The 19,562-nt window shown below is 39.9% G+C and overlaps 1 protein-coding gene across 1 annotated transcript in view; it reads right to left on the bottom strand.

Moving 5' to 3' along the window:
- Positions 1 to 27: 27 nt before the first annotated feature.
- Positions 28 to 19,562, bottom strand: part of LOC114644555 (prostaglandin D2 receptor 2) — a 146,514-nt gene continuing 126,979 nt past the window's right edge. Inside the window, exon 3 of the mRNA XM_028792616.2 lies at positions 28 to 4,585. Within this exon, the coding sequence (XP_028648449.1) occupies positions 3,413 to 4,531 (1,119 nt within the window). The 5' untranslated portion in view covers positions 4,532 to 4,585 and the 3' untranslated portion in view covers positions 28 to 3,412. The remainder of the gene's footprint in view (positions 4,586 to 19,562) is intronic.

Below are 19,562 nucleotides of genomic sequence, written 5' to 3' on the forward strand. Positions count from 1 at the left end.
ATATACATCCTGATGGTGCCACTCATCTCATTTGGTTTCATGTTCATTTAGCACAATAGTAATATCATTCTAACAAGACTTAAATTGCTTAAGTTGGATATGATATATTTTATTTAAGGTTTACCAAAAATGTGTCCATAATGAAGTGAGAGGCATTAAAATATGTTTGAATACAGAAGCACAGACTAAGATGTAACAAACAAAAACTAACATACATTCATCATTTTGTTATAAAATGAGTTACATTCTGAAAAAGTATCAGTTTCTAGCAATTCTGCCTCACATAGAGGTGGCACCCAGTCTTACATATGTAAGTCTCAAGTAAGCTTCAAGTCCAGCCTTCAAGTTTCAAGTCAAGTCTCAAGTATAATTACATTCATGCAAGACAAGTCATGTCATAGTTAAGAAGACATAAGCAAAAACAAATCTTAGATTTTAAACCACTATCTTCAAATAATCTAATTATGATATTTTCTGATGCATCTTAATACATAAGTTGTCAATAGATTTTCATAGAGAAAAAAAAATTCTTAATAAGAAGTAACTGCAATTGTCAAATAAGTAATTTTCATATATAATACACTTTCCTCATAAGTGTGCTGCATGTGCTGCACACTTTATTTAAAGAAAATGGAACACCAATATAAATGATACCCTCTGGTTTTACTATTTAATTTAAGGTTCATATTTCATTCACTTAATATGGTGTTCTTTAATTAAGAAATTAACAATTTTGTCAAATCAGTAAATGTGGCGATCCTCATGATCAGCAGTAATTAACTGCCATTCTTTCTGTTTCAGTGCCCTGCTATGACACTCGGCCCAACCACTACTTTGAAAATATTATGTCTCTTAGACACGAAAGGGGACTTTAAAATGTATGTGGGGCAAGGCATCACATGAGACAGTTATGTGGTTACTTGTGACCCTTTTGTGTCCTTCATTAAAAACATAAAGGTATGCAGAGTTTTGCAGGTAAATTGAGAATGAGATCCAAAGATGGAAATACTCGTAAAATACACAAAAAATATAAAAAGAGAAACATCTCAGTAGAAATCTCACATAATGCAAAAGGTAAGAGGAACAATTTCAAAATACAGCAATAACATAATAAAAATGTCTATTTCAAATAATTTTTTATACAAAGCCTTCATTTCTTTCAAATTCAAAAATAATTGCCAAGTCCATCCATTCATCATTTAGCTGAAATTTGCTAGGCATGGATTCTCTTCAAGCAAGAACTGAAGTTGAAGCTTCATTTACTTGTAACTCCATCTGGTTTAATGATCCAATTATTTGAAAAAGCAAATTTTCACATTCACTTCTTTCTCTCTTTTGGAAACTCTTGGTCGTAGAAGTATTTATGTTTTTGTAGTTCACATAGTTTGAATTTTCATATTTCAACTGATGAAGACTAATACTATGGGTAAGGAAAAGAAAATGTCATTTAAACTCAGGATGTTTATTTGTGGATATCATGTGGTGCATATTCACAAACAACTTGAACTGCCATCACCTGGAGGGACGCATATGGTGTATAAAATCAGCTTGTATGTGAAATTCTGCAAGAAGGATGCAGCAACATGCTTCTTCTTATGGTCAGATATTCTCTTTGATCTGCAGCAAATGCAGAATTAGGTTTACTTTTAGGATATAGCGGATTGGACAATGACTGACTGACTGAAAATACTAAGAAGGCAATGACACATGGGGTGGCGCAATGGGTAGCGCTGCTGCCTCGCAGTTGGGAGATCTGGGTTCGCTTCCTGAGTCCTCCCTGCATGGAGTTTGCATGTTCTCCCCGTGTCTGTGTGGGTTTCCTCCGGGCGCTCCGGTTTCCTCCCAAAGTCCAAAGACATGCAGGTTAGGTGGATGGGCAGTTCTAAATTGGCCCTAGTGTGTGCTTGGTGTGTGTTTGTGTGTGTCCTGCAGTGGGTTGGCACCCTGCCTGGGATTGGTTCCAGCCTTGTGCCCTGTGTTGGCTGGGATTGGCTCCAGCAGACCCCCGTGACCCTGTAGTTAGGAATATAGTGGGTTGGAAAATGGATGGATGGATGACACATGGAAGAATTTACATATCACTGGGCAACCTCTCATGTTATTTGGATAGAGGTATTCCATTCTAATTAACAGGATCTGGAAATACATTCTAGTGCATTGAAAGAATGTTATTTTTTGAAGAAATGAGCCTACCAAACCATGCCAGAAAGATACTTTGTAACATCTAGAATACTCCATTGTTGGGGACACACATGCAAATAACATTCAGGATTCATGTGACTGCCGCTCATTAGTCTGTTGCACACTCTGAACAGGTATTACCAGATGCATTATTATTATTTTTTTCTTTTCTTTTGCACCTTGAATTTTGCAATCTGCTGTGTTGAATTCCAAATATCCAACCTTTGATGAAACACAGTTGGAGGAGATAACAGCTTCAGGAACCAGCATTCCCCATTATTAATACTATTTAACTCAATTGATAAATAGTCATCTCGGTCATGGGGCCTCACTAGTCCTTCTACACTTGTAGGGACCTCTTGTTGAAATGCAGTAAATCTGGCTTAATGATTTAAGTTTGAGCTGACTGATTCCCTCAGTCAATATTTGGAAAATTCCAGTTCCTTTTATGAGGCATTCTTGGCTAGTCTACTAAGGACATTGTTTCTCTGGTGAAAGAACAGAAAAAAAGCTTAAATCTCACTGGCATGGTCCCTTTCTGTGCCTTAATTGGATTCCTTTAACCAAGCCATTGCAATCACACAATGCTGTCTAAACTAAAATATTAATTCAAATGATTATAATGATTTCAAGTCAATCATCTGTTAAGCATCTACTGAATTTATGGAACATTTATCTGATTTTTATGGTCATAAACTACTGAATGAATATCAGGAGAGTAAGGAGTCTGCACTTTAGACCACTGTTACATTTTGCTGATGATGGTCATCCTTCTGACTGTCCATCCCATTTTGCTAATGACATTCATTCCTTTGAGTTCCATCCCAATGTCCCTTTGGACTCTGATCCTAGTGAAACATGCCCTGCCCCAGCAATCAGTCTTCCCAGTCATTGAAATGTTAACTTCTAACTATGTAATCCATGATCAATGATATCTTACATGTTTAGGAGCACGTTGAGAGACCTTGACTTCACCATGCTTTGTGTGTTCCTCATTTGGATGTGTTTTCAAAAATGATTTTGTATAGTACTTCCATTCAGGAGCATTAAAAAAAAAGTTCTTTAAAAAGCAATGTCAAATTAAAATTGATGAGCCAGTCCCATACAGAAAGTCTGAACGCAGTAATTTTTGATCATAACTACTGCCCATAACACAGACGCAGAGATATTTTTCAATTCACATTGCTCTTCATATGATCAAAAACCTGTGAGACACCCATTAAAACATTGCTTAGAACACTACTGGAAGTTCCTCTCCTCCTTGTTTAAATTTCCCACTGTTCCTGCTTTTCTTCCAGTGGAATTTATAACTCCGAGTAAATACATCACTTGAGCTGATGGAGGAGTGAGTGGTGCTCCGACGCTGGTAGATCTCAGTCTCATCCATCAAAACAGTTTCCATCACTGTACTTAGAGATTGGCGGATTTTTGCTGTGAAATCAGGGCAGCTAAATACATACAAAAAAGGATTGATGATGCAATTCATAAAAGTCAAGGTAGACACCAATTGAAGGATGCGCTCTACAACTTTATAAAGTTTTGAATTGTAGGATAAGAAAGACTCCAAAATGCTGAAAATGTGGTAAGGAAGCCAGAAGAGTACAAATGAGATGATGACACACACTATTAACCGGAAGAAACGGGAGGTTGGTTTCCTGCCACGTTTCTTAATATTTAAACTGACAATTGTGTAGCTACAAATTATTACAAGCAAAGGAATAAAAAATGATATAATGAATTTGATAAAGGCTAGCATAACATGCCTTAAACGACAAAGGAAGTCCAAGTCATCGTCTGGAGAGCTATAAAGAATGTAGTTGTAGTAGCACATTATCCTTCCATCCCGCCGATTAATAGTATCTCTGAAAATAAAAAATGGGATTATGTTGATGATAGCCAGTGCCCAAATAATGAAGCAGACCCTTGATGCCAGTTGAACATTTCGATGGTTCTGGGACCAGGCAGGATAAACCACCAAAATACAACGGTCCAGACTCACTGCACTGAGAAGAAATCCACTGACATACATGTTCAAAAAAAAAATGGAGGAGTGAATTTTACAGAAAACACGTCCAAGAGGCCAGGTTTGACCTTGTGCCATAAACACTGTGAAGAAGGGTAAAGAAACTGTTGCTAATAAATCAGAAGCAGCTAGATTAAGAATCCAGATGCTAACAACGGATCGGCGAACTCGAAAACCGATGACCCACACGATGAGAGCATTTTCCAGAATTCCAAACACGGACAAAATACCATGAATTGACACAAATAAGTAGTTAATCTGTGAAGAATTATATGAATCATTAATCATGACCTCAATGGCAGGACAGTACCGGCCTTTATCTTCCATTTTTTAATCTTTTGTCAGAAAGGAATGTCTTCCTAATACTTGTCCTTGATAAACCTGAAACAAAACACAAAAATATTTTAATAATATACTAAAAAATCTAGGGTATAGATAGATAGATAGATAGATAGATAGATAGATAGATAGATAGATAGATAGATAGATAGATAGATAGATAGATAGATAGATAGATAGATAGATAGATAGATAGATAGATTTGTCCCAAAGGGGAAATTACTTTTTTTATAGAAGCTTTTTAAATAAATATATACATACATAAATACATAAATAGATAAATAAATAAATATATACACACACACTATGGTCTGAACACACACAAGAATGATTAAAAAGAAAGGAAATATTTAAAAGAAAGAAAAGAAAACTTGTAGTCCCAGTCCAACTAAAGCATTATACAAGCTTATTGTTGTTGGTATAAAGGAGCCCCAGTCACGTTTCCTGAGACACTTCTTCTGAATAATTCATTGGCGAAAAGTCCTCAATGTTAGTGTGTTAGAGAGAGAATGTACAATATTGTTCATAATGACACCTTGTTTTATTTTAATTCTCTCCTATGCTACCACCTCCATGTGAAGTGTGTCCCATAACTGAGCTTGCCCTTTTAAATAGTTTGTTAATTCAGCAGGCCATTCTCGAAGTGCTATTACCAGTCCAGCATATTACAGTGTAGAAAATTGCAGTAGCCATCCAAGAGTTATAGAAGATGCGAAACAGGTCACTTCTCACATTAAAGGAACTGAATGCTGTTTCATTAATGATCCTTGTTATAATATGTGTTTATGAACTCCTAGAACTTGTTTTAATGCTTTTTTTGTAACTACATTTTGTTACTAAGTATTTGAAATATTGTGTTATTACCTTGGCAACAATGTAATGACCTGCTAACTGTATGTTTAGCTTATAATCTTTATTTTTCTATCACTGCTATGTCTTTTTTGTAATATGGAGACCAAAATTGCCTCAATAGTTCATTTTATAGCTTAAGTATAACCACCTTTAACTTACTGTATACACCACACACCATGACACACAATGTAACATTCTGTTAGCCTTCTTAATGGCTTCTGAACACTTTCTCAATCAGATAATGACAAGTCCACTATAACTTCTAGGTCCTTCTCATAAGAGATACTTTCATGTTTCCGATCTCCCATTCTGTATTCAAATCTAACATTTTTGCTTCCTACATGTAATACTTTACTTACACTAAATGTTATCTACAACTAATCTGTCTAAGCCTATATCTTATCCATATCTCTTTGTAATGATTCAGCTAATTCTAAATTAAATGCCATTGCACCTTGCTCAGTATCATCTGTGAACTTAACTGAATTTAACTTGGAGAGTCCCGAGGCTTTGGAAAACATCTTGTATCACCCCGGTCCCAAAGGTATCACGTCCTAGTGAGCTGAATGACTTTCGGCCTGTTGCTCTGACATCACATGTGATGAAGACCATGGAGTGGCTGCTGCTTCACCACCTTAGGTCACAGGTTCAACACGCCCTTGACCCTCTGCAGTTTGCATATCAGGAGAAGGTGGGAGCGGAGGATGCCATCATCTATATGCTACATCAATCCCTCTCTCACTTGGACAGAGGCAGTGGTGCTGTAAGAATTATGTTTCTAGACTTCTCTAGTGCCTTCAACACAATCCAACCTCTGCTCCTTAGGGACAAGCTGACAGAGATGGGATTAGATTCATACCTAGTGGCATGGATCGTGGACTATCTTAAAGACAGACCTCAGTATGTGCATCTTGGGAACTGCACATCTGAAATTGTGGTCAGCAACACAGGAGCGCCACAAGGGACTGTACTTTCTCCGGTCCTGTTCAGCCTATATACATCGGACTTCCAATACAACTCAGAGTCCTGCCATGTGCAAAAGTTCGCTGATGACACTGCTATCGTGGGCTGCATCAGGAGTGGGCAGGATGAGGAGTATAGGGACCTAATCAATGACTTTGTTAAATGGTGCAACTCAAACCACCTACAACTGAACACCAGCAAAACCAAGGAGCTGGTGGTGGATTTTAGGAGGCCCAGACCCCTCATAGACCCCGTGATCATCAAAGGTGACTGTGTGCAGATGGTACAGACCTATAAATATCTGGGAGTGCAGCTGGATGATAAATTAGACTGCACTGCCAATACTGATGCGCTGTGCAAGAAAGGACAGAGCCGACTATACTTCCTTAGAAGGCTGGCATCCTTCAACATCTGCAATAAGATGCTGCAGATGTTCTATCAGACGGTTGTGGCGAGCGCCCTCTTCTACACGGTGGTGTGCTGGGGAGGCAGCATTAAGAGGAAAGACGCCTCACGCCTGGACAAACTGGTGAGGAAGGCAGGCTCTATTGTTGGCATGGAGCTGGACAGTTTAACATCTGTGGCAGAGCGAAGGGCGCTTAGCAGGCTCCTATCAATTATGGAGAATCCACTGCATCCACTAAATAGTATCATCTCCAGACAGAAGACCAGCTTCAGCGACAGACTGCTGTCACTGTCCTGCTCCACTGACAGACTGAGGAGATCGTTCCTCCCCCAAACTATGCGACTCTTCAATTCCACCCGGGGGGGTAAACGTTAACATTTAACATTATACAAAGTTATTGTCTGTTTTTCACCTGCATTATTATCATTCTTTAATTTAATATTATTTATTGTATCAGTATGCTGCTGCTGGAGAATGTGAATTTCCCATTGGGATTAATAAAGTATCTATCTATCTATCTATCTATCTATCTATCTATCTATCTATCTATCTATCTATCTATCTATCTATCTATCTATCTATCTATCTATCTATCTATCTATCTATCTATCTATCTATCTATCTATCTATCTATCTATCTATCTATCTATCTATCTATCTATCTATCTATCTATCTAACTGAGCAGCCACAATTTTAAAACCACCTGCCTAATATTGTGTAGGTCCCCTTCTTGCTGTCAAAGCAGCTTTGACCCATTAAGGCATGGACTTCTCAATACCTCCACAGGTGTCCTGTGGTATCTGGCACTAAGATGTCAGCAGCAAATCCTTTAAGTCTTATAAGTTGCAAGGTGGGGTCTTCATGGATCAGAGTTGTTTTTCCAGCACATCCCACAGATGCTCGATTGGATTGAGATCTGGAGAATCTGGAGGCCAAGTCAACACTTTGAACTGTTTGTCATGTTCCTCAAACCATTCCTGAATAATTGTTGGAAGGCACATTATCCTGCTGATAGAAGCCACTGCCATCAAGTAATACCATCGCCATAAAGGTGTGTATGTGGTCTGCAATAGTGTTTAGGTAGGTGGTCATGTCAAAATCACATACTAATGAATGCCAGGACTCAAGGTTTCCAACCAGAACATTGCCCAGTGCATCACACTGCATCTACCAACTTGCCATCTTCTCATAGTGCATCCTGCTGCTACATTTTCTCCAGGTAAATTATGTACTGTATATACACACAGCCGCCCACATGATCTAAAAGAAAATGTGATTCTTCAGACGTGGCCATTTTCTTCCATTGATCCATGGTCCAGTTCTAACACTCACATGCCCATTGTAGATGTTTTCAGTGGTGGAAAAGGGTCAGCGTGGGAACTGTGACCGCTCTGTGGCTATGCAGCCCTATATCCAGCAAGCTGCAATGCACTGTGTGTTGTGACACCTTTCTGTCATGGCCAGCATTAAGTTTTTCATCAATTTGTGCTACTGTAGCTCATCCTTGGGATGAGACAAGATGAGCTAGACTTAGCTCTACACACATATTGATGAGTCTTGGTTGCCTATGACCCAGTCACCAGATCATTGGTTATCCTTCTTTGGACTATTTTTGGTAGGTACTGACCACTGCATACTGGGAACACACCACAAGACCTGCTATTTTGGAGATGCTCTGATCCAGACATCTAGCCATCACAATCTGACCTGTTTCAAAGTTGCTCAGATTCTTAAGCTTGCCCATTTTTCCTGCTTCCAGCACATCATGTTCAAAACATGATTGATCACTTGATGCATTAGTTATATCCCACCCATTTACAGGTGCCATTGTAATGAGATAGTCAATGTTATTCACTTCACCTCTCTGAAAGTTTAATGTTGTGGGTAGTCGGTGTATATTACTATCAATGAAAGGTGAATGGTCAAGACAAGTTGGTAGACATACAGTACATAAGATAAATATTCTTCTTTATGTTTATATACAAAGTACCCTTTTTCTTTTAGCATTCGCTAGGGTAAAAGCTTTGAAATCACTACAGTATAATTATTATATAATGAGATCTCGTCATCCATGTTCTGAATTAATTGAGAAACCAAACATTCAGCTGTTGAATTGGGTTTACTGATTATCCTCTTTTTTCTAAAATGTTAAAAATAAAAAGTCACCCTATAGCTGACCAGCTAACTTGCTATCATAGACACCTGTGAGTTTGTGTTGTAAAGTGTTTTTTTTTAAAGTGTTCAGAAAAAGGTAAACCTGTATAATGGAAGGATGTGGATGAATGGGAATCCAGGCTGGGTTGGTTAGTGATCCCTTTAATGATAGCAAGGTTGTCATAATAGAAAGACAGTAGGAGATTGTCTCCTGGGCCATGAGCCCACCCAGTACACTAGGTGGTAGAATGCCTCTGGTATGGCTCCCATTTGGACATGCACAGAGCTGGATGGGAATTGCAGTTTTGGGGAGCATCCCTGTTAGGGTTACTTTGGGTGCTACTACTGGGATCTGCTGGAGGCAGACTCCCCTGACAGGGAGAGGTTCTGCCTGATCCAGAAGCGCTTCCAGGTGTTAATCTTAATGCACTGGAAGTACTAACAGGTCCAGGTTGAAAAGGAGCTGCTCCACCTTTCTTAGGGAGTTGGAGTTGGGGAGGGGTATAGGTGAAAGGAAAAGAAAAGAATTGTAATTGTGTTTGCAGATTACAGAAGACACCTGTTTAAGGTACATGTGTTAAAAATCCGGAACAATTGTCTCTGTAGTTGTGTTTGGGGCTATGTAATGCTTCCTGCAGGCCAGATTTACATTTACAATGTTGTGGAATAAAAGTTGGATCTAGTCATGTTATAGAATTACATGCTCCAAGAACACCAGGAAGTTACTTCTAATTGGGAAATTAGTCAGAATGAAACCCTGCTGCCAGTATGACACTCTGGAACCAGGATTTCTGCTTAATTAGTACTACCTACACCAACAGTTAATAATTAAGTAATTGATCTCACTTTATTTTATGTTAAACTTTACCTGTTGCCCATTGGTCCTACCAGAATGTTACCAGTTTATCTCAACTCAGTGATTTACTGTTCCCTTGCCTTTTCATATACCAGGATGCAAACAGACTTTGTGTAATCACTATAAAAGTGACTCCTTGAAGTTGCCCGACATTGGTGTCCAACTTTGATCTACTTAGGGCATGTTCTGATACTTTTTCAAGGAATAAACACGTCACAACCCACAATGTACACAGAACTGAAGTAGTTGAGGAAGATAATGAAGCAAGAAGTAAAGTCGTCTCTTATGATTGTATGATGCTGCCAACCCTAGTAGGTACAGTATAAGCAAGGGAGTCATGAAGATGTGCAAGCAGTTTGCTTCAGTTTTTAAGTAGATAGGTTTATGGTTTGAGACAAGAATGACATAGAGAATTCATATTAGATATTTTCTGAATAAACATAAGAAACATAATAACCTTATGTGTTACCTTTAATTATCTGTAAGGCTCTGAAAAATCCTGCACCTCTCTATTTTTTTGAGTTCCGTAGTCTCTGTACATTTCCAATCACAATCTCAGGTATTTAAATACTTGATTACTCAAACAGAAAGAATGAAGTGTTTCTGGCTGGGCTAAGGTCTGAGTATGCCGCTTTAAATTCAAATTTGGGGAAAGATGATAATAGTATGTGTGAGTATTCTGAGTTACTAGAAATGGTGATTCATATGGTAATGGCTTTTGTGGAACTGAAAAAATATTTATGAGTATAATGGGAAATAGTTCATGATTTTGAATTATAGAGATTTTCTGAGTAAAAAGGGTTCAGAAAAATTACAGAGGGCTTTAAATTAGTTTTTAGTTAAAACCAGTTTCAGTGGTAAACTCTGAACATGCCATATCTACCTCACTCTCCAGTATAGTAAGTGGTGGTAATACATGGTGCAAGTCCACCATAATACAAAGAGAAAGAAGAACAAAAAGGAGTAGTCTGACAAGAGACAGAAATCTGCTATGGATTAGTCTCTCTGGAATATCATTGATATAAAAACCTCACTTTACTGGAGCAAAAACATTTGACATGTAGCTTACCTTACGTATGGATTACAATACTTCACAAAACCTACTTGGTTTAATGTGGAAAGTTCAAGACGAACACATTGTTTTTATTTTAAGCCTTGAAGTGTTAAATAGAAGGTCCCAGCATGACCGGTGATAAAAATCTAAATCAGACTTGTTTCAAGGATTTCTGAGCGCCCTAACCTGTCAAAACAGTTAAAAGAATACTCCACCGAAAAACATTATCTTTTATATGTTACTTTTTAGAACAATCTACAGGAGAACAGGCCATTCATCCCAATAATACTCGCCAGTCCTATCCATTTAATTTTTCTATGATAACATCAAGTCTAGTTTTGAAAGCCCTTAAAGTCCTATTGTCTGCTATATTACTTTGTAGCTTACAGCATTTCATATGTATTTGATCCTTTCTGTAAAGAAAAAACTAATTATGATTGCACAAAATTTGTTTGCACAAGTTTCTAACTTTGTACTCGTGTTCTTGAGGAACTCATTTTAAAATTTATATTCTTATCCAAATCATTTATATCTATTTAATAAAGCAGTGGCCTTAGCACTGACTCCTGAGGGACACCATTCTTAACATCAATCAATTCTGATTGGATTCCTTGCACCATAACCCTCTACTTCCTGTGCCTGAGCTAATTTTGAACCCAAACAACATCCCAACCTCCATTTAATGTCATGTTTACATGTAGAATGGAGATAAACAATGTTTCTGAGAGAATACAGATCTATGGTGACCAATATTGGGCAACACCAAACAATATTACAACATCTATGAAACACATCTCATGATGCTCATGTTGCAAATTCTACACGTGAAGTCACATTCTAAACTATGAAAAATCCACAAGTCAAGTCATCCAGTTGTATGTTCACAACATCTCAAACACATTTATTTTTAGTAAAATATTGTTAAATTAGTCATTTCTGGAAATGCTCTCATTAACGGGAACCGAATGCACTCAGATGTGAACGAGCATTTGAATTGAATATCTATAAATGGAGGAACAGTGTGGTTTTCGTCCTGGTCGCGGAACAGTGGACCAGCTCTATACCCTTAGCAGGGTCCTGGAGGGTGCATGGGAGTTTGCCCAACCAGTCTACATGTGTTTTGTGGACTTGGAAAAGGCATTCGACCGTGTCCCTCGGGGAATCCTGTGGGGGGTACTCCGAGAGTATGGGGTACCGGCCCCCCTGATAAGGGCTGTTCGGTCCCTGTACGATCGGTGCCAGAGCTTGGTCCGCATTGCCGGCAGTAAGTCAAACCCATTTCCAGTGAGAGTTGGACTCCGCCAGGGCTGCCCTTTGTCACCGATTCTGTTCATAACTTTTATGGACAGAATTTCTAGGCGCAGCCAGGGCGTTGAGGGGGTCCGGTTTGGTGGGCTCAGGATTGGGTCAGTGCTTTTTGCAGATGATGTTGTCCTGTTTGCTTAATCAGGCCATGATCTCCAGCTCTCTCTGAATCGGTTCGCAGCCGAGTGTGAAGCGGCTGGGATGAGAATCAGCACCTCCAAATCCGAGACCATGGTCCTCAGCCGGAAAAGGGTGGAGTGCCCTCTCAGGGTTGGTAGCGAGATCCTGCCCCAAGTGGAGGAGTTCAAGTATCTCGGGGTCTTGTTCACGAGTGAGGGAAGAATGGAGCGTGAGATCGACAGGTGGATCGGTGCGGCATCCGCAGTAATGCGGGCTCTGCATCAGTCTGTCGTGGTGAAAAAGGAGCTGAGCCGCAGGGCGAAGCTCTCAATTTACCAGTCGATCTATGTTCCTACCCTCACCTATGGTCATGAGCTATGGGTAGTGACCGAAAGAACGAGATCGCGAATACAAGCGGTTGAAATGAGTTTCCTCCGCAGGGTGTCTGGGCTTTCCCTTAAAGATAGGGTGAGAAGCTCAGTCATCCGGGAGGGGCTCAGAGTAGAGCCGTTGCTCCTCTGTATCGAGAGGAGTCAGATGAGGTGGCTCGGGCATCTGATCAGGATGCCTCCTAGACGCCTCCCTGGTGAGGTGTTCCGGGCACGTCTAACCGGGAGGAGGCCCCGGGGAAGACCCAGGACACGCTGGAGGGACTATGTCTCTCGACTGGCCTGGGAATGCCTTGGGATTCTCCCGGAAGAGCTAGAAGAAGTGGCCGGGGAGAGGGAAGTCTGGGCATCTCTGCTCAAGCTGCTGCCCCCGCGACCCAACCTCGGATAAGCGGGAGACAATGGATGGATGGATGGATAAATGGAGTACCTCCAAATTATTTTACAGCTGTTTGTAAACTTGTGTACTACGCAGGTGAAATAACCCTCTGCATATTGAAGTATCTCGTATATTTACTTCTCTGAGACATATCCTCTTCCTGATAATGTTTTTACTCACTTTTCATCTTCAGTTTTACAAGTCTCTCAGTGAAATTTGCACTGTTGATATCACATGAAACACAATATTAGCCAATGAATTAGCTGGGATAGACTTGTGACTAATAAATGAAACGGTAGACAGGTCTTTAATTCAAATGCATGGATGTTTCTGAATGTGTTCCATTTTACTTCATGGAAGCATTTTCCTGGAAGATATTTATTTAACTTAATTTATTTTAGTGAAAATACATGTGTTTGGGATATTATGAGCATAGAAATGGATGACTTTACAAGTGGATTTTTTGTGGATGTTTTGATATTCTTTTTGCTGTCCAATGTTGGTCACCATAGAAACTTTTTATCTCTGTTCTGCATAAAGCCATGACATTCAAAGTTTTTCTTGGCCATTACAGTAAGTCACATGAGATGAACTATTATTTTAATCTAATATATACTTTAAGGGTACTGACGGCACATTAAGAAACAGTCATAGGTTGTTTGGAATTAAGGTTCAGGAAATGATGTAGAAAAAGCTAGCCAAGGTTGAAGCCAGTAAGTACTGTAAGAAATATATTGTTTTCAACAAAGCCCAAAAACTGAGTTAAAAAGATATACATAGAAGTTTGAATAATATTTATAAGGCTAAATGAGAGGAAAATATTGAAATCATGAAACCACAAGAAGAGATTGCATAAAAATAATAAGTCACATGCTAAGATCTTTGAAAAAACTGAATACTCAGACGATTAAAAAAATGAGTGATGCCAACCTTTATCTCATGCGATGCATATGTCAGCACATTAAGCCTAGCATCTACACAACAATGTTGACAACTATATAAAAACAATATGGTGCTGCAGGAGAAAGAATTCAACAAAGAATTGCTCATAAAAATGTATCAAAACAAAAAACAAATTAAACTACTAAATTTGTTGACCTCAGAGACCTTTACACTAACAGCTTAGGGATTTCTGAGGACTAGAAATGACTACAAAAAGTCAAAATAAAATCCAACTATGACATAGGATCTAGAAGTAAACCTGTGCTCTACAAAAATACGACTCAAACTTTTGAATAACATAATAATCATCAGTGACTGAGTTGAGTATCAAATCATGGATTTATGAAGCTGATACTGTCAAAAATAGAACATCCATCCAACTTCTTCTAAAACTGTTTTCAGGGTTACAGAGAAACTGTAGGCAGGCATCTGAGAAGAATGTCAACATGTGAAGTCTCAACTAATTCATCTATTATAAAGCTACACATTGCTAGTATTTCCCTTTTAAATCAAAATATTTTGTTGGTGCCAAGATAAGGTACAGTCGTCTATGCCAAGTTCATCAAGAAACTGAGTTATATAATCACCGATGACTCGAGGCTATTGCAAAAAATTCAACAGTGAGTATTTCTTATTTTCCCATAAAATATTTGAACATCATTACTCAAATTTACTTCTACTTTTGACCGGACTTGCACTTTGATCCCTCTATGTGCTTGGAAAGAAAGATAAGATATTTTTGTGTTACTATTTTAAAGCAGAGTTGTCTTCTAACTACTTTGCCTTTCCTTATCAGACTACTAGAAAGTGGCACACTTTTGTTTTATGAATAAAAATACACTACCACCTTCCTGAACATTATCACTTGGGTGGATTCTTAACTTCCTGACATGACCATTGGCTGGCCCATCCATTTAGGTAATACAGTGAAATAAGCAAAACTACAGGAAATAAATAGATACATTTATTTTATACTTGCTACAGTCAAAGACTGGCAATAGAATAATTTAAAAATATTTGCTATTTCGTGTTCTATGTGTACTTTTGGCACCTTTTCTCTTGTCACACACGTGTGCATGGGAGGCAGCTAAAGGGCTTGGGTAAGGGCAGTTCCGAGTCATACCAGGATGTGGCAGAGTGCACTGACTCTTTTTCTCCCTTTCCTGTAGACCAAGCACGGGAGATTCCACCTGGCTCTCTTGACGTCACTTCCAGGACCGAGCCTATGGAAGGAGACCTTGCCGGCTCCGGCCCCTGTGATGTCATGTCCGGGCTCGAACCAATGACTGAAGACCTTCATGAGCCCAACCCATATGATCTCACTTCCTATCTTCCCCTTTAAAAGCCTTCACCTTGTCCCTATTCCCTCAGTTCAGTTTTGGACTTGGTTTTGTGCACATCAGTGCTGTATCTCATTTTACGACTTTGCAGCCAGGATACCAAATTATACGGGTGGCTGCCCCAAACCTTGCTATGTCTCATTGTGAGTTTTGTGACACTCTGTATTTGTGCGTTTGTGAACATCTCTTCACTAGTGCTCCCTGTGTCAAACGCGTTCGCATAAAACCTGCTACTAGGAGTTACTTTATTTTTTGAGGCACCTTTCTCATCTCCTATCTACTTTTGTACTTTCAGTGTTTGAAGGTGACCCTGTCATTGTGCATCTCACGCCTTTACTAACGTCTCTTCACTGCCTCTTCCTCTCTCAAGCCAGTTCCGGTAACAACCTGCTTCTCAGACTATGTCATTATTTTCAAGGTTCCTATCTCACCTCCTGTCCAGTTTTACACTTGCTGTCATTGAAGCGACTCTCAGCATTCCTCATGAGTCTCACACTCGCACTCCCCTTTCACTCATCCTCACCAAAACCAAACTGACCAATCATATTGCTCAAAGGGACTAGACACACAGACCATAGTGTTTAATTACATAGTAAATAGTATCCTTCTATAGTAAACACCATCTCAAGACACATTAAAAGTATAGAATATACTTGCATTTTTATTGGACTATAGATCAAGTCTGGGATTAGGGCATCCGCCCCATTTAGTAGACCAGCCTGTTAGTAAGGACTAGAGAGGCATCAGGATTTGTGCTCTCTCCTGTCATCTGTGTATTTTTTCCTGAGTTTTTTTTAATCTCTCTTTGTGGTTTATTTTGTCCAACAATGGTACAATATTCTCTCATTTGCGGTCTCTTTAACATTAATCTGTATGAAGATATGTTGTGCAGTAAGCATGGAATGTGCACAAAGAAAACTGTGACACATGAACACTTTAGTGATGCTTTGTAAGTGTTATGAAGACCCAAAGAGGTGTTTGTTAAGGTCTTGTTATATAAGAGTAAATGAGTACTAAATGCATGTTTGCAATACCAAAACTAAAGTGTTACCGAAAAAAAACTAATGAAAACAAACTTTTATAATATGGCTTTTTCGTAATATGTAATGCATTATTGTTACATATTATTGCTGCACAATCAGATAGTTTAAGTTTTACATTTGAGGCAAACATTTTCATAGAATAAAGCTATTAATAGTCTATCATTAATATTGTTATCATATTTATTTTTTTAGGTGGTAATAATTTTCTATTTTTATTTATTCTTTGTGGTATCCTGTGGTGTTGCTACAGTATGTGCCACCTCCACCTTATCTTAATACTCTGCAAATTCTAGAAAAGATGAAGAAGATCCAGCATGGTGGCACAGTAGTAGTGTTGCTTCCTTGCAGTAAGAAGACCACATTTGTCATCTTGGGTCCACCCTGTGTGGAATTTGCATATTCTCCCTGTGTCTCCCTGGGTTTCCTCTGGGTGCTCTGGTTTCCTCCCACAGTCCAAAGACTTGCAGGTCAGGTGAACTTGCAATGCTAACTTGGCCCTACTGTGTGTTTGTGAGTCTTCGTTCTGTTGATGGACTGGTGCTTTTTCAGGGATTACTCCTGACTTTTGCCCAGTGCTTGCTGGGATGGACTCCAACTCACTCATGACCTCACTCATGATTAAACAGGTTTAGGAAATGGATGGTTGGATAAATTAAATTAATTAAATGGTCGGATAGTCGAGCCTCGGATTCAGGAGGAACAGTGTGGTTTTCGTCCTGGTCGCGGAACAGTGGACCAGCTCTACACCCTTAGCAGGGTCCTGGAGGGTGCATGGGAGTTCGCTCAACCAGTCTACATGTGTTTTGTGGACTTGGAAAAGGCGTTCGACCGTGTCCCTCGGGGAATCCTGTGGGGGGTGCTCCGGGAGTATGGAGTACCGGAACCCCTGATAAGGGCGGTTCGATCCTTGTACAACCGGTGTCAAAGCTTGGTCCGCATTGCCGGCAGTAAGTCGAACCCGTTTCCAGTGAGAGTTGGACTCTGCCAGGGCTGCCCTTTGTCACCAATTCTGTTCATAACTTTTATGGACAGAATTTCTAGGCACAGCCAGGGTGTTGAGGGGGTCCGGTTTGGTGGACTCAGGATTGGGTCACTGCTTTTTGCAGATGATGTTGTCCTGTTTGCTTCATCAGGCCGTGATCTTCAGCTCTCTCTGGATCGGTTCACAGCTGAGTGTGAAGCGGCTGGGATGGGAATCAGCACCTCCAAATCTGAGACCATGGTCCTCAGCCGGAAAAGGGTGGAGTGCCCTCTCAGGGTTGGGAGCGAGATCCTGCCTCAAGTGGAGGAGTTCAAGTATCTCGGGGTCTTGTTCACGAGTGAGGGAAGAATGGAGTGTGAGATCGACAGGCGGATCGGTGCGGCGTCCGCAGTGATGCGGGCTCTGCATCAGTCTGTCGTGGTGAAAAAGGAGCTGAGCCATAAGGCAAAGCTCTCAATTTACCGGTCGATCTATGTTCCTACCCTCACCTATGGTCATGAGCTATGGGTAGTGACCGAAAGAACGAGATCACGAATACAAGCGGCTGAAATGAGTTTCCTCCGCAGGGTGTCTGGGCTTTCCCTTAAAGATAGGGTGAGAAGCTCAGTCATCCGGGAGGGTCTCAGAGTAGAGCCGCTGCTCCTCCGCATCGAGAGGAGTCAGATGAGGTGGCTCGGGCATCTGATCAGGATGCCTCCTTGGCGCCTCCCTGGTGAGGTGTTCCAGGCACGTCCAACCGGGAGGAGGCCCCGGGGAAGACCCAGGACACGCTGGAGGGACTATGTCTCCCAGCTGGCCTGGGAACGCCTCGGGATTCTCCCGGAAGAGCTAGAAGAAGTGGCCGGGGAGAGGGAAGTCTGGGTATCTCTGCTCAAGCTGCTGCCCCCGCGACCCGACCATGGATAAGCGGAAGAGGATGGATGGATGGATGGATGGATGGATGGATGGATGGTTGGATAAATGAAGGACATCCTGTTGTGATGAGACTTGCAGAACTCTTTCCTTTAGGACATTTCAGTATCTCCTCAGAGCTCATACCTTTCAGTCCTGAATTCCTAGAAAGAATTGAACGGACTACCTTATGAATTTATATTGAACCTTTTTAAAGTTAATAACATCCTAAAATCTTTACAATGACAGGGAAAATTACTTATTGATATTGTTTTACAACAGGAGCACAGTCAGACAAATTGACTCATTCAGGCTCAGAAGCAGGGACTGAATCAGGAGCTTTCAGGTTTAATGCCATTAAGCCATATGCATACATCATCATTATTTGAATTGCGAGCACTGAAAGCTGGAAGTAAATAAAAGCATGGCCTTCTGACTAAGACACACTCATACCTGGCTCATTTCACATTTTGATTAGGCCTGATGGTAGATAAGCTCAAAGTGCATGCTGCTTCTTAGAATCACGTTAATGGAGTTTTCCAGCCATCATAAAAGTACATTAGCAAATTCGGTTTAGGTTTTTTCCCCTTTCAAACCAGAACACCACAATTTTTTTAAGTATTTTTACAAGTTTTCTTTATTATCATTTTGAAGCTGAAAATCAGATTATAACACAAATGCCTTGACCCACTTTAATGATTTCCTTTTCTGTATTTCTTAATATAATATGAATTGAAGCTTGCTTCCTTTTTATATTATGATGTCTAACTAAGTTACATGACAAAGTGAATTTATATTAATGATCAAATAATGCAGACAACCATTCAGCAATAAATTATGCTCATCTTGTTTTTTTAAACATTTAATCTGTATACTTATGTAGAGTGTTACCAGAGTGCACCAACCCACCACAGGGTGCGCGCGCGCACACACACACACACACACACACACACACACACACACACCAAGCACACACTAGGGACAATTTAGAATCGCCAATGCACCTGCATGTAATTTGTAGCTGATTAACCATTTGATAAAATTGATATGAACCACAAAATAAAAGACAGTTGCGATGGAGCACATGGAAGACATTACTCTAGTGCTATTTATATGGGAGGTGTGTTGCCAAGTCTGCAGTTTTCTTGCCCAATTAGGCTATTTTTGATCATTGCCCATAGGAAAAAGTTTTTTTTTGTATTTTGTGGTTATTTGGACTTTTTCTTAAAAAAAAAAACCAATGTGGTATTTTGGACTATTTTTCAGCTCCCCTCCAACACATTTTTAACATATATTACATCCATCTGTCACCCCTTCAACAGCTATTTGCCCTAGCATATGT

This window comes from Erpetoichthys calabaricus, chromosome 3 (genome assembly GCF_900747795.2).
Source record: "Erpetoichthys calabaricus chromosome 3, fErpCal1.3, whole genome shotgun sequence".
Taxonomy (NCBI): Eukaryota; Metazoa; Chordata; class Cladistia; order Polypteriformes; family Polypteridae; genus Erpetoichthys; species Erpetoichthys calabaricus.